Below are 13,288 nucleotides of genomic sequence, written 5' to 3'. Positions count from 1 at the left end.
TAGTAATGGTTGCAGCACTTTTATTATAAAATTTAGGATTACAAGTTAGTAATCATATATCGTATATCGATATATCAAATATCGAAACTTGCTTATATACAGAATGTCCCAAAACTCATAATCAATCTTTCAAAGACAGATTCCTGGAATCATCTGAAGACGATTTTTCCTCAATGAAAATGTCGAGGCACTAATAATTTTCGAATTATAAGTGATTGGAATTAAGGGATTTTCCGTAAATTAAGCTTTGCAAAAATAAAATATTAACAAAACCACATTCTTCAATTAATTTTAAATAGAGTTTACTTTAGTTGAGTTTTAATTAAAGGCTTAATTGCAAAGATATATGATGAAAAAGATAAGGAACACGCAAAAAATGATGGCCTTTATTGACATTTTTGCTGAGGAAAAATCGTCTCCAAATGATACCAGGAATCTGTCTTTGTAAGATTGATTATGAGTTTTGGGACACCCTATATGTGTGTATATATATATGTATATATATATATATATCTTATGATTTTTAAAAATATTTTTAATTTACAAAATTAAAGTTTTATGAATTAAACTATATATATAATATTAAAAATTATAATTGACTTAATAATTTATATATATTTATGTATAATTATTTTGAGAAGTTCAATTTTTATATATAAATTTACAATATATTGGTAGTTTTAATAATATTTAAAATAATAGTTTCGAATATTTCTATAATTATGTATTTAATTTGTAAAATAATAAATTGAAAATTATTTATAGTTTATTATTAAATTTTTATACTTTGTGAAAGGACTTTAGAGTTACCTATAATTTATTTTAATTTAATTTTATATCATGGTAATGAGTTGTATTATTTTTTTAATTTTAGAAAGTTTTAGATAGAACATATGTATGATAAAATTATTTTTTTTATGAATTTTATGATTTATAGTAAAAAAATTATATTTCATTACAATCTTTATTTTTTAATAAGATTGATCTTTTTTTTTAAATTTATATTTACGGATTTAATTTGAATTGGAGTAAGTTTTTTATGAAAATTTGATTTTTATTCAAAAAATAATTTTATCATGAATATGTTCTATTTAAAACTTTCTAAAATTAAAAAAATAATACAACTTATTACCCTGATATCGAATTATATTAAAACTAATAAAGGTAACTCTAAAGTCCTTTCACAAACTATAAAAATTAAATAATAAACTATAAATACTTCTCAATTTATTATTCTATAAATTAAATATATAATAATAGAAATATTCAAAATTATTATTTCAAATATTATCAAAACTACCAATATAAATTTATATATAAAAATTAAACTTATAAAAGTAATTATACATAAATATATATAAATTATTAAGTCAATTATAATTTTTAATGTTATACAATTTAATTAATAAAACTTTAATTTTGTTAATTAAAAATAATAAAATATTTTTAAATTAAAAATAATAAGATATTTTTAAAAATTATAAGATATATATTTTATATATATATATATATATATATATATATATATGCAAGTTTTGATATTTGATATATCGATACACAATATATGATTACTTATTTGTACCTAAATTTTATAATAGAAGTGCAACCATAACTATTCTGCCTACAAGCTTTTATAATTATGCAAAACATACCTTTTTGCCCATCCTTTTTTTCGAGAAATTCGGAGGCGGGAAGGATATTTGTTTTTTAAATCTTCTTTCATTTCGTATTTATTGCTGTAAGAGAATAAAATTAATAATAAATTTAAAATAATAATTTTTTTGAAATACTGTGTGGGCGATTAAAATTAAACGCCCTGTACATAATTATAATATTTCGTAATATCACAAAAAAAATTAGCAATACTTACGAATAAAATTATACAATTACTGAATTGTCTAATTATACAATGTTGTTCGTTGGCTTCTTCGTCACACGACACATATATATGTTACACGTGACAACGTCGGATCGTGCACGTGATAAGCGAGTGTCCGAAACAAGTGCGAACGTGTCTGGAAGATAACCGCAGTGCGCAGTAATATTCCATCCGTCGCATGATGAATACACGTAAGTACACGCTCGTATAAACATTATATTGCTTTATTAGTAGTACTTTTATCAGTAGATACTTTTTATTAGTATAGAAATTTATTAGCTGTTATAATAGTATCATTAGAAACAGTATAAATAACCACGTAAATTATAACAATATTTGTTGGTTAAGTACAGTAATAGTAATAAGACAGTAATTAAAGACTATTTTATAAAATAATCTGTTTAATAGACACATATACGTAAATATTAATTAATGTATATTTGTTTCAGGAAGAAGTGAACCAATGGAGAGAGTTAAAAATGTTCTCTCTCCGATTGCGAAGTCTGAGATAAATCTCCGCAAATCCACTTATAAGACGGTGCCAAAAGCAACGGCGACGATGCAAAAGATTACGCAAAATTCAACGGAGTCAAAGACACCAGAGTCAACTAAATACGACGGCGACAATACGACAATGCAAAGAGCTAGTGTTTCAGAGTCGATGTCATCAGGGGCAACGACGTATGAAATAAAGGAAAATATACATACAAATATGAAAGTAAGTAACTGCATATTTAATTATTGCATATTTTTCCTTTTACTGCATGCAGATCATAAACAGATTAACATAGACTGCTCATAAGGTAGCGAAGAGTGTCCTCCTGAGAGAAAAAGATGATAGCATGAAGTTTATTTGTGTTTCTATCTTTTTCTGGTGTACGCGTGTTGCAATTTCAAGTTAAAAGTCAATAACTTGAAATTGCATCACGCATGTGTCAGAAAAAGATACACAAATTAATTAATGCTATCCTTTTCTCTCAGGAGGATATTCTTCGCTACCTTATAAACAATCTATGTAAATATGTCTATGATGCAGGTATAAATAATACTTGGATTTTTAAAATTTGTGAGAAAAGAGAATATGATAGAGAGAATATTATATTTAGAGATGTCCAAACTTTTATTAAAATATTGATAGGTATAGTCTCTCAGTTCTAAATATTTAAAAATATAATTAGAATATATTTATTATAATATTTATCTGTTATTATTTGTGCTTCATTTATTTAATATTCGTACTAAATCTTTTATTCTGTTTAGTTATATAATTATAAACTAATATTATTATTAATTCTTAAGATCATGATCCCAAAGATCATCATCTAAATATCAATGACTTTTTTTTATGAATAATCTTGTTTTATGTATGTTTCTTTCAGTTGCACTTTTCCTGCATTATGTCACCATTTATTCTCTTTTACTATATTTATTATAAGTTTATTATAAGTTGACTCGAATTATACATATAAATGCATTAGGTTGATTTGTAAATTTTATTTGTTCCTATTATTTAAAATAAAATGAATTAGCGTCTCTCTTTTTCTTTTGATCACTATTTTATAGTATTGTAGTATGAATGAATTCAGCAGAGAAAAATCGCATAGTAGCAATTCAACGTAATCGGTTTCTTTCAAATCTAACAATCAACGTCGAACATCGAAAGAATATGACAACAATTTTCTCTGCTGAACGCGATCCATGCAGGCAAACTATTTTGTTTTACTTTTATCTAAAAACAATAGAAATATTTAATCGCTAATTTAATGATTATAAGAAAAAGGCTGTGTTTTTTTTTATACATGTACTAGTGATAATACAGCACAATGTAAATATATATGTATTGCTACACATATTTTAGTACTGCCACCGGCGTAGTTTTAAAAGTTCCACCGATGCGGACTCTGCCACCCAAGAGTGACAGTCCCAGCACCCATCGGCGTAGATTTAAAAGTTCCACCGATGCGGACTCTGCCACCCAAGAGTGACAGTCCCAGCACCCACCGGCGTAGTTTTAAAAGTTCCACCGATGCGGACTCTGCCACCCAAGAGTGACAGTCCCAGCACCCACTGGCGTAGTTTTAAAAGTTCCACCGATGCGGACTCTGCCACCCAAGAGTGACAGTCCCAGCACCCATCGGCGTAGATTTAAAAGTTCCACCGATGCGGACTCTGCCACCCAAGAGTGACAGTCCCAGCACCCACCGGCGTAGTTTTAAAAGTTCCACCGATGCGGACTCTGCCACCCAAGAGTGACAGTCCCAGCACCCACCGGCGTAGTTTTAAAAGTTCCACCGATGCGGACTCTGCCACCCAAGAGTGACAGTCCCAGCACCCATCGGCGTAGATTTAAAAGTTCCACCGATGTGGACTCTGCTACCCAACATATGGCAGTACTAAAATATGTGTAGCAATACATATATACACATGTATTACATATATATTTACATATGTATGCATATAAGAGGCTAAGACAGCATCAACTAAATACGACGGCGATTGCAAAGAGCTAGTGTTACAGAGTCGATGTCATCAGGGGCGACGTATGAAATAAAAGAAAACGATGTATGAAATAAAAGAAAATGTACATACAAATATGAAAGTAAGTAACTGCATATTTAATTATTGCATACTTTTCTTTTTACTGCATGCAGATCATAGACATAACATAGACTGCTCATAAGGTAGCGAAGAGTGTCCTCCTGAGAGAAAAAAATGATAGCATGAAGTTTATTTGTATTTCTATCTTTTTCTGGTGTACGCGTGATGCAATTTCAAGTTAAAAGTCAATAACTTGAAATTGCATCACGCATGTGTGTCAGAAAAAAACAGATACACAAATTAATTAATGCTATCCTTTTCTCTCAGGAGGATATTCTTCGCTACCTTATAAACAATCTATGTAAATATGTCTATGATGCAGGTATAAATAATACTTGGATTTTTAAAATTTGTGAGAAAAGAGAATATGATAGAGAGAATATTATATTAGAGATGTCCAAACTTTTATTAAAATATTGATAGGTATAGTCTCTCAGTTCTAAATATTTAAAAATATAATTAGAATATATTTATTATAATATTTATCTGTTATTATTTGTAATCTGAAAATCTATTGTAATTATAACATTTTTCATTTATTCTTGTAATTCATATTTATTTTTCATTACTAATTTGATATATGATACGCTAAGACATTTTATGTTTTTAGACTATAAAAACGTATTTTCTTGTCTTATTCTTGTCTTTCTATTGTCTTATTTTATATTTTATATTTCAGAGAATTAATCAAGTCGTGCGTCGGGAAGTCGCCAAGGAAAGGAAGAAATTAAAAAAAGAAGAATATCAAAGACGCAAAGCGCAATACAGGACACGTATTCCTGCACCACCTGTGTATGTGGCACCATCGCCAATACCATCGTTTTACGTACCGAGTTACGCACCATCGGCTTATGCAGCGCCGTTTATGTGCGCACCACCGCCTTTTGCTGCACTGGCTCACCCACAACCACCGCCTTACGGAGCACCGACTCATCCGCAACCACCGCCTTACGGAACGCCTTCGAACGTAATATTTTCTTCTCCTTACGCGCATATGTATAGACCTTTTTAAAATCGATTTTTGCGTTTAAATTTTATTACTAGAAAAAAATTTTAAATTTCATTTTATGGATTTTTTTTATGGATAAACTTTTATTGCTAACATATTTTGATAAAAAAATAATTATTTTTCAGTTGCATTTTCTTCTAAAATTTACAATTTTGGCTAGTCTTTTAACTTGAAATTGCATCTACAGATTAATCATTTTGACGAATATAAATATGATATAAATCACAATTTTCTTTCAAATAATTTTCTGTCTGACTTGCTGTTCTTTAAACACATATTTAAATTGCGCGATTGTTTCATCTATATGCACGACTTGATTAATTTTCTGAAATACAATAAGAACATACGTTTTTATAGTCTAAAAACATAAAATGTCTTAGCGTCATATATCAAATTAGTAATGAAAAATAAATATGAATTAAAAGAATAAATGAAAAATGTTATAATTACAATAGATTTTCAGATTACAAATAATAACAGATAAATATTATAGTAAATATATTCTAATTATATTTTTAAATATTTAGAACTGAGAGACTATACCTATCAATATTTTAATAAAAGTTTGGACATCTCTAATATAATATTCTCTCTATCATATTCTCTTTTTTCACAAATTTTAAAAATCCAAGTATTATTTATACCTGCATCATAGACATATTTACATAGACTGTTCATAAGATAGCGAAGAATATCCTCCTGAGAGAAAAGGATAGCATTAATTAATTTGTGTATCTGTTTTTTTCTGACACACATGCGTGATGCAATTTCAAGTTATTGACTTTTAACTTGAAATTGCATCACGCGTACACCAGAAAAAGATAGAAATACAAATAAACTTCATGCTATCATTTTTTTCTCTCAGGAGGACACTCTTCGCTACCTTATGAGCAGTCTATGTTATGTCTATGATCTGCATGCAGTAAAAAGAAAAGTATGCAATAATTAAATATGCAGTTACTTACTTTCATATTTGTATGTACATTTTCTTTTATTTCATACATCGTTTTCTTTTATTTCATACGTCGCCCCTGATGACATCGACTCTGTAACACTAGCTCTTTGCAATCGCCGTCGTATTTAGTTGATGCTGTCTTAGCCTCTTATATGCATACATATGTAAATATATATGTAATACATGTGTATATATGTATTGCTACACATATTTTAGTACTGCCATATGTTGGGTAGCAGAGTCCGCATCGGTGGAACTTTTAAATCTACGCCGATGGGTGCTGGGACTGTCACTCTTGGGTGGCAGAGTCCGCATCGGTGGAACTTTTAAAACTACGCCGGTGGGTGCTGGGACTGTCACTCTTGGGTGGCAGAGTCCGCATCGGTGGAACTTTTAAAACTACGCCGGTGGGTGCTGGGACTGTCACTCTTGGGTGGCAGAGTCCGCATCGGTGGAACTTTTAAAACTACGCCGGTGGGTGCTGGGACTGTCACTCTTGGGTGGCAGAGTCCGCATCGGTGGAACTTTTAAATCTACGCCGATGGGTGCTGGGACTGTCACTCTTGGGTGGCAGAGTCCGCATCGGTGGAACTTTTAAAACTACGCCAGTGGGTGCTGGGACTGTCACTCTTGGGTGGCAGAGTCCGCATCGGTGGAACTTTTAAAACTACGCCGGTGGGTGCTGGGACTGTCACTCTTGGGTGGCAGAGTCCGCATCGGTGGAACTTTTAAATCTACGCCGATGGGTGCTGGGACTGTCACTCTTGGGTGGCAGAGTCCGCATCGGTGGAACTTTTAAAACTACGCCGGTGGCAGTACTAAAATATGTGTAGCAATACATATATATTTACATTGTGCTGTATTATCACTAGTACATGTATAAAAAAAAAACACAGCCTTTTTCTTATAATCATTAAATTAGCGATTAAATATTTCTATTGTTTTTAGATAAAAGTAAAACAAAATAGTTTGCCTGCATGGATCGCGTTCAGCAGAGAAAATTGTTGTCATATTCTTTCGATGTTCGACGTTGATTGTTAGATTTGAAAGAAACCGATTACGTTGAATTGCTACTAAGCGATTTTTCTCTGCTGAATTCATTCATAATACAATACTATAAAATAGTGATCAAAAGAAAAAGAGAGACGCTAATTCATTTTATTTTAAATAATAGGAACAAATAAAATTTACAAATCAACCTAATGCATTTATATGTATAATTCGAGTCAACTTATAATAAACTTATAATAAATATAGTAAAAGAGAATAAATGGTGACATAATGCAGGAAAAGTGCAACTGAAAGAAACATACATAAAACAAGATTATTCATAAAAAAAAAGTCATTGATATTTAGATGATGATCTTTGGGATCATGATCTTAAGAATTAATAATAATATTAGTTTATAATTATATAACTAAACAGAATAAAAGATTTAGTACGAATATTAAATAAATGAAGCACTTCTTCCTTTTCTGTAAAAAAAAGAAGAAATGAAAAAGAAGAATTTCATGAAAAAATGAATATTGAAAAAACTACAAAGTATTGTATGCGATATTATGTTTAGTTTCATTACCGTATAAATTTTTATTTTCGTTTCATTACTTTATTAAGTTTTTATTTTGATATTTGTCATTTCTCCATTATCTGTATGATTTAAATATAATTTTTACTGTGCCATATATAAAATGTTTATTTTTTCATAATAAAGATTTAGATAAGTTATTATAAGTAATTATTATTTATAATATTTTGCAGTCCTTTTGTTTTCTTTAAAAATTCTAAATCTTTATTATGAAAAAATAAACATTTTATATATGGCTGGTATTTAATGTACGGTGCGTTATTCTGTACAAGTACAATAAAAATTATATTTAATTTTATAAGTAATTATAAGTTATATAAATAAGTAATTTTACGTTATTATAAGTAATTATATAATAATTACTTATAATAACTCACAATATAATACTTTGCAGTCTTTTTGTTTTCTTTAAAAATTCTAAATCTTCATTATGAAAAAATAAACATTTTATATATGGCTAGTGTTTAATGTACGATGCGTTATTTTGTACAAATACAGTAAAAATTATATTTAATTTTATAAATAATTATAAGTTATATAAATAAGTAATTGTAAGTTATTATAAGTAATTATATAATTACTTATAATAATGTATAATATTTTGCAGTCTTTTTGTTTTCTTTAAAAATTCTAAATCTTCATTATGAAAAAATAAACATTTTATATATGGCTAGTGTTTAATGTACGATGCGTTATTTTGTACAAATACAGTAAAAATTATATTTAATTTTATAAATAATTATAAGTTATATAAATAAGTAATTGTAAGTTATTATAAGTAATTATATAATTACTTATAATAATGTATAATATTTTGCAGTCTTTTTGTTTTCTTTAAAAATTCTAAATCTTCATTATGAAAAAATAAACTTTTTATATATGGTTAGTGTTTAATGTAGAGTGTTATTCTGTACAAGTACAGTAAAAATTGTGTTTAATTTTATAAGTAATTATAAGTTATATAAATAAGTAGTTATAAGTTTTTATAAGTAATATAATAATTACTTATAAATAATAACTTATATACTGGTACTAATATACAATAACAACTTTGTATATATTGAAATATATGCATATATATAATATATGAATAAATATATTGTGTAAATAATTATAAAGATACACAAAGCATATTCTTTTCTCCCTATCCTTTGTCTCCATATCTCCTAAATATAAAAACACTCCTCAATATAGAAACACTAAATATTATTAATAATAATTAAAATATTTTGAAAAAAAATAAAAATAGTATAATAATAATTATAATTATTCTTTCATGTTTATGTTAAATATTATTTATTAAAATTAATGCTTTTTCATTTTCAATTTCATCCTTATGTTATATATTATTTATTAAAATTAATGTTTTTTCATTTTCAAATTCAAGTTTATATTAAATATTATTATTTAAATTATTGTTTTTTCATTTTCAAATTTTTCTTTATGTTAAATATTATTTAAAATTAAAATATACTTATTCAAAATATTCTTATTATCAATTAAAATATACTTATTTTTCAAATGTAGAACTACGTTCAATTATATGTGCATACGTATATACAAGATCACAAGTGATGTATGTGATTTATGTCGATTGTTGTGAACAAATAATCTAGTTGTTTATTGTTCAATATAACTTATACAAATAGAGAGAGAGAGATGGAGATGGAGATGGAACATCTTCTATCGTAATATCCTGGAACTAATTTGTTGCTATTTTTTACTCCACTTTACCTACACTCACGCATACATACACACGAATCGTTCTACATACTATACTTTTATATTTAACTTCTAATTTCGATTTCAAAGGTTCAACAATGTTTTTTCGTATAATTCGATCCAAGCAAACTTGTTTTTACGATCATACAAACTATATAGCTTTTATATGAAGTACATATTATGACGAGTTGACAGTTCGTTTACAATTCGAGACGCCATATTAGGATAAAATGGATAAGGAAAACTGTAATTTTATAATTATTTCTCGTTTTTCATATAAAATCGGAGTTTCCTAGGATTATTTATGTATGTATTGCAATCCTACATAAATATTTTCAATTCTGTCAAATTATTGCGACAAAAGACCAGAACTACGAAAATGGTAATTTTGTCGATAATACAGTCGAGTACAGCATCCCCTTAAGAAATATTGTTTTAAATATGTGTAAAATCATGTATAAATTTGCGTAAAACTAAAAAAATTTTTTTAAAAATAAAAAATTCAATTTGAGCTAAAAATGACGGCAAATTTCTTCATACTTTGACATAAGAAACAACTGTAAAAAGTTTGAAAAAAGTCGGCGTCTGACATTCCCCGAGGTTTACTTGTTAGACCTGTCAATGTTTGAAAAAGGATGTACACAATTGTTGTATTTTTGTTTCAAATTGTTAAACTTCTTGATCGAGTTGTTTTTTATACTATAGTCAAAGGAGGTGAGTCTCTGTCTATTTAGTTCAAAAAAATTAGTTACTAAATCATGTGGTAAGCATTCAAAAAGATGTTTTTCAATGTCTTTGATTTTGTTATATAGGTACCTTAAATTAATGTTTTGATCTTCGATCTCAAAGTTCAACAACTTATATTGATTATCTTTCTTAAATTTATCAAATTTGCGTTTGATGCTATTACTACGAAACGTGACGCTAATTTTTATTTATTTACTTACGTCCCCAAAGATTTAGTTATAAACGCCATAAAAAAGCGCTGGGACGATATTGCAAAAAACACTAAATTTAATTTATCTCAATTTTTATTTGCAATAGAAATGATTTTAGACTCAACTTGCTTTTCATTCAACGGACGTTTTTATGAACAGATCTTCGGCACTCCTATGGGTTCTCCGCTGTCACCTATTCTGGCTGATATGGTGATGGATGATCTTGAGACACAATGCTTAGACTCATTGGATTTTACTGTTCTCACTTACTATAGATTTATAGACGATGTTTTTGCAATAGTGCCACGTAAGGGAATGGAAAAAATTTTAATGAATTTTAATAATTACCATGAGCGATTGAGATTCACTTACGAGATGGAAGTTCCCAGATAGCACAAAGGTGAACATAAGTTCATAGAGAAATCATTTTAAAGAATACTTGTAGAATTATAAAAATGAATATCTGAAGAATTCTTGAAGAATTATTCATAATCAGTTCGTCTTGAAATATTCTTTATAAGTTCATTTTAATGAATACTTTGCGACAGTACTATGAATACTTTGAGAATTTATAAGGAATTACTTGTTATTTTTCCACGCATATATGCGCGAGACTATGTGTGTTCGGTTCGGACTTTATCTTGTAATTTCGTGCAGTATGCAGTGTGCTACATGTATTTTGCAATAAAAAGGTGGTAATATATTTATATATATTATATCAGACTACAAAAATACAGTGCTACATAATTATATTAATAATTGGGTGTTATTGAATGGTAAGTATTAGTTGAACTAAATATATTTCTACTACCTAATCTCGAAATAAACGCATGCAGTCTTTATTTTTGTTGTTTATTCATTCAGTAAACAAGCTGTTTTAGTTGGTTTGCCAACAGAGTCAATCAAAATCTCTATCTATTGATAAATTTGGATAAATATTTGTCTGCATGCAGTTCATGTTTTTTCAACAGGCGATTTCTGATTATATGAATACAAACTTCTATTATATGTTCATATATTACTTTTATATATTAATTTTATATAGAATGTCTTATTCCTGTAGTCTTTCTAATGTATAATATAATGTTATATAATTTCATACATATATTTTATTACAGATTTATCAGTCATGTATCACAATAAAAGTTTTAGACGAAACTGAAGAATAACCAACTATTATAAAAAATAAAAGTAAGTTGTATTTATGTGCATTTAATTTTGCATTTTAAGTAATAATAAATGAAAATGAAGCGTCAAGTAAAACCATTTAACGAATTATCAAGATGGCAACGAAATAGACGTTTACATCAAATAAGTATAGAATCAGATATTTTTGAAAATTATAATATTGAAGAAGAAAGTAATATTAATATAGTCATCCCAACTGAAGAAGAAATCATTGAGGAATGTCAAATAGAAAATCCTTCTATTCCATCACAATGTACAGACTTTAATGAAATTTTACAGTATTCCAGCAGCGATTCAAATAATTCTAATATTGAAGAAGTTGATTTAACTGAAAATATAGTGGATAATAATTATGAAACAATCAACATAACAGATCGTAACGAAACATTTGCATTAGAATTACAATTTTGGGCTATTTCAAATAATATTTCCAATAATGCTCTGTCAAAATTATTAACATTATATAAAAAATATCACCCTAATGAAAATATTCCAAGTGATGCTCGAGTTTTCCTACATACACTGAAAGAATGTGTCAGTGTAACACAATGTAAACCATGTGGTAATGGAGAATTTCTATATTTCGGTCTTCAAAAAGTTTTACTTAAATATTGTAGACAAAATACACTTCATTTCAATAATTTTATAATAATTGATATAAACATTGATGGATTGCCAATTTCTGAAAGTACTAACAAGAAATTATGGCCAATTCAAGGTAAAATCATTAATGTAGACCAGCCTTTTATTATTGGAATTTATCACGGCATGTCAAAACCTTCATCTGTTGAAGAATTTTTAAATGAATTTGTCGATGAATACTGTATTTTACGAGATCAAGGTTTTGAATGGAATGGTAACCATTATTTTGTTAGAATTAGAGCTGTCATCTGTGTCTCTCCAGCTCGTTCATTTGTTAAATGCATAAAATATTGTATTGGTTATAATGGATGTGAACGTTGTATAATAAAAGGGGACTACATTAATACAGAAAGTAATATTTGTAGATTGTTGTGAACGAAGAACTGATCACAGTTTTAAAAATAAACTTGATCCTAAGCATCATACCGGAATTTCTCCATTAGAGAGATTTGGAATTGGAATGGTCAGTGCTTTTCCACTAGATTATATGCATTTAGTTTTACTTGGAATAATGAAAAGATTGTTATTATTGTGGACAAAAGGTATCAAAGAATGTCGCATTAGCGGTCATAATTATAAAGTACTTAACGAGCGGTTACGTTTAAATCAAAAGTTACCCTCAGAAATATCGAGAAAACCGAGATCAAACTTGAATCAATTTCATAGGTGGAAAGCCACGGAATTTCGTTTTTTTCTGTTATATTTCGCTCCATTCATTTTGTATGATGTTTTACCAAATAATTATATTCTACATTTTTCTGCTCTTCATTG

General features: G+C 28.0%; 1 protein-coding gene across 1 annotated transcript; it reads left to right on the top strand.

Moving 5' to 3' along the window:
• Positions 1 to 2,052: 2,052 nt before the first annotated feature.
• LOC112638328 lies at positions 2,053 to 11,080 on the top strand. Its single transcript, XM_025409826.1, has 5 exons — positions 2,053 to 2,070; positions 2,329 to 2,597; positions 5,157 to 5,473; positions 6,658 to 6,781; positions 10,847 to 11,080. The coding sequence occupies exons 1-5, from the start codon at positions 2,058 to 2,060 to the stop codon at positions 11,078 to 11,080; spliced, it is 957 nt and encodes a 318-aa protein (XP_025265611.1). The 5' UTR covers positions 2,053 to 2,057.
• The last annotated feature ends 2,208 nt before the right edge of the window (positions 11,081 to 13,288 follow it).

The sequence above is a fragment of the Camponotus floridanus genome, unplaced genomic scaffold (assembly GCF_003227725.1).
Source record: "Camponotus floridanus strain SB8 unplaced genomic scaffold, Cflo_v7.5 scaffold288, whole genome shotgun sequence".
NCBI classification, from domain to species: domain Eukaryota; kingdom Metazoa; phylum Arthropoda; class Insecta; order Hymenoptera; family Formicidae; genus Camponotus; species Camponotus floridanus.
The sequence above is the reverse complement of the archived record's forward strand: the minus strand, read 5'-3'. Positions and strand labels throughout refer to the sequence as shown.

What these genes read in the sequence shown, in the direction of transcription:
- LOC112638328 (XM_025409826.1), top strand. An exon ending in ATATACATACAAATATGAAA is followed by an intron (nt 2,598 to 5,156) that starts GTAAGTAACTGC and finishes TTTATATTTCAG; the next exon opens with AGAATTAATCAAGTCGTGCG. An exon ending in TCTTCTCCTTACGCGCATAT is followed by an intron (nt 5,474 to 6,657) that starts GTATAGACCTTT and finishes CACATATTTTAG; the next exon opens with TACTGCCATATGTTGGGTAG.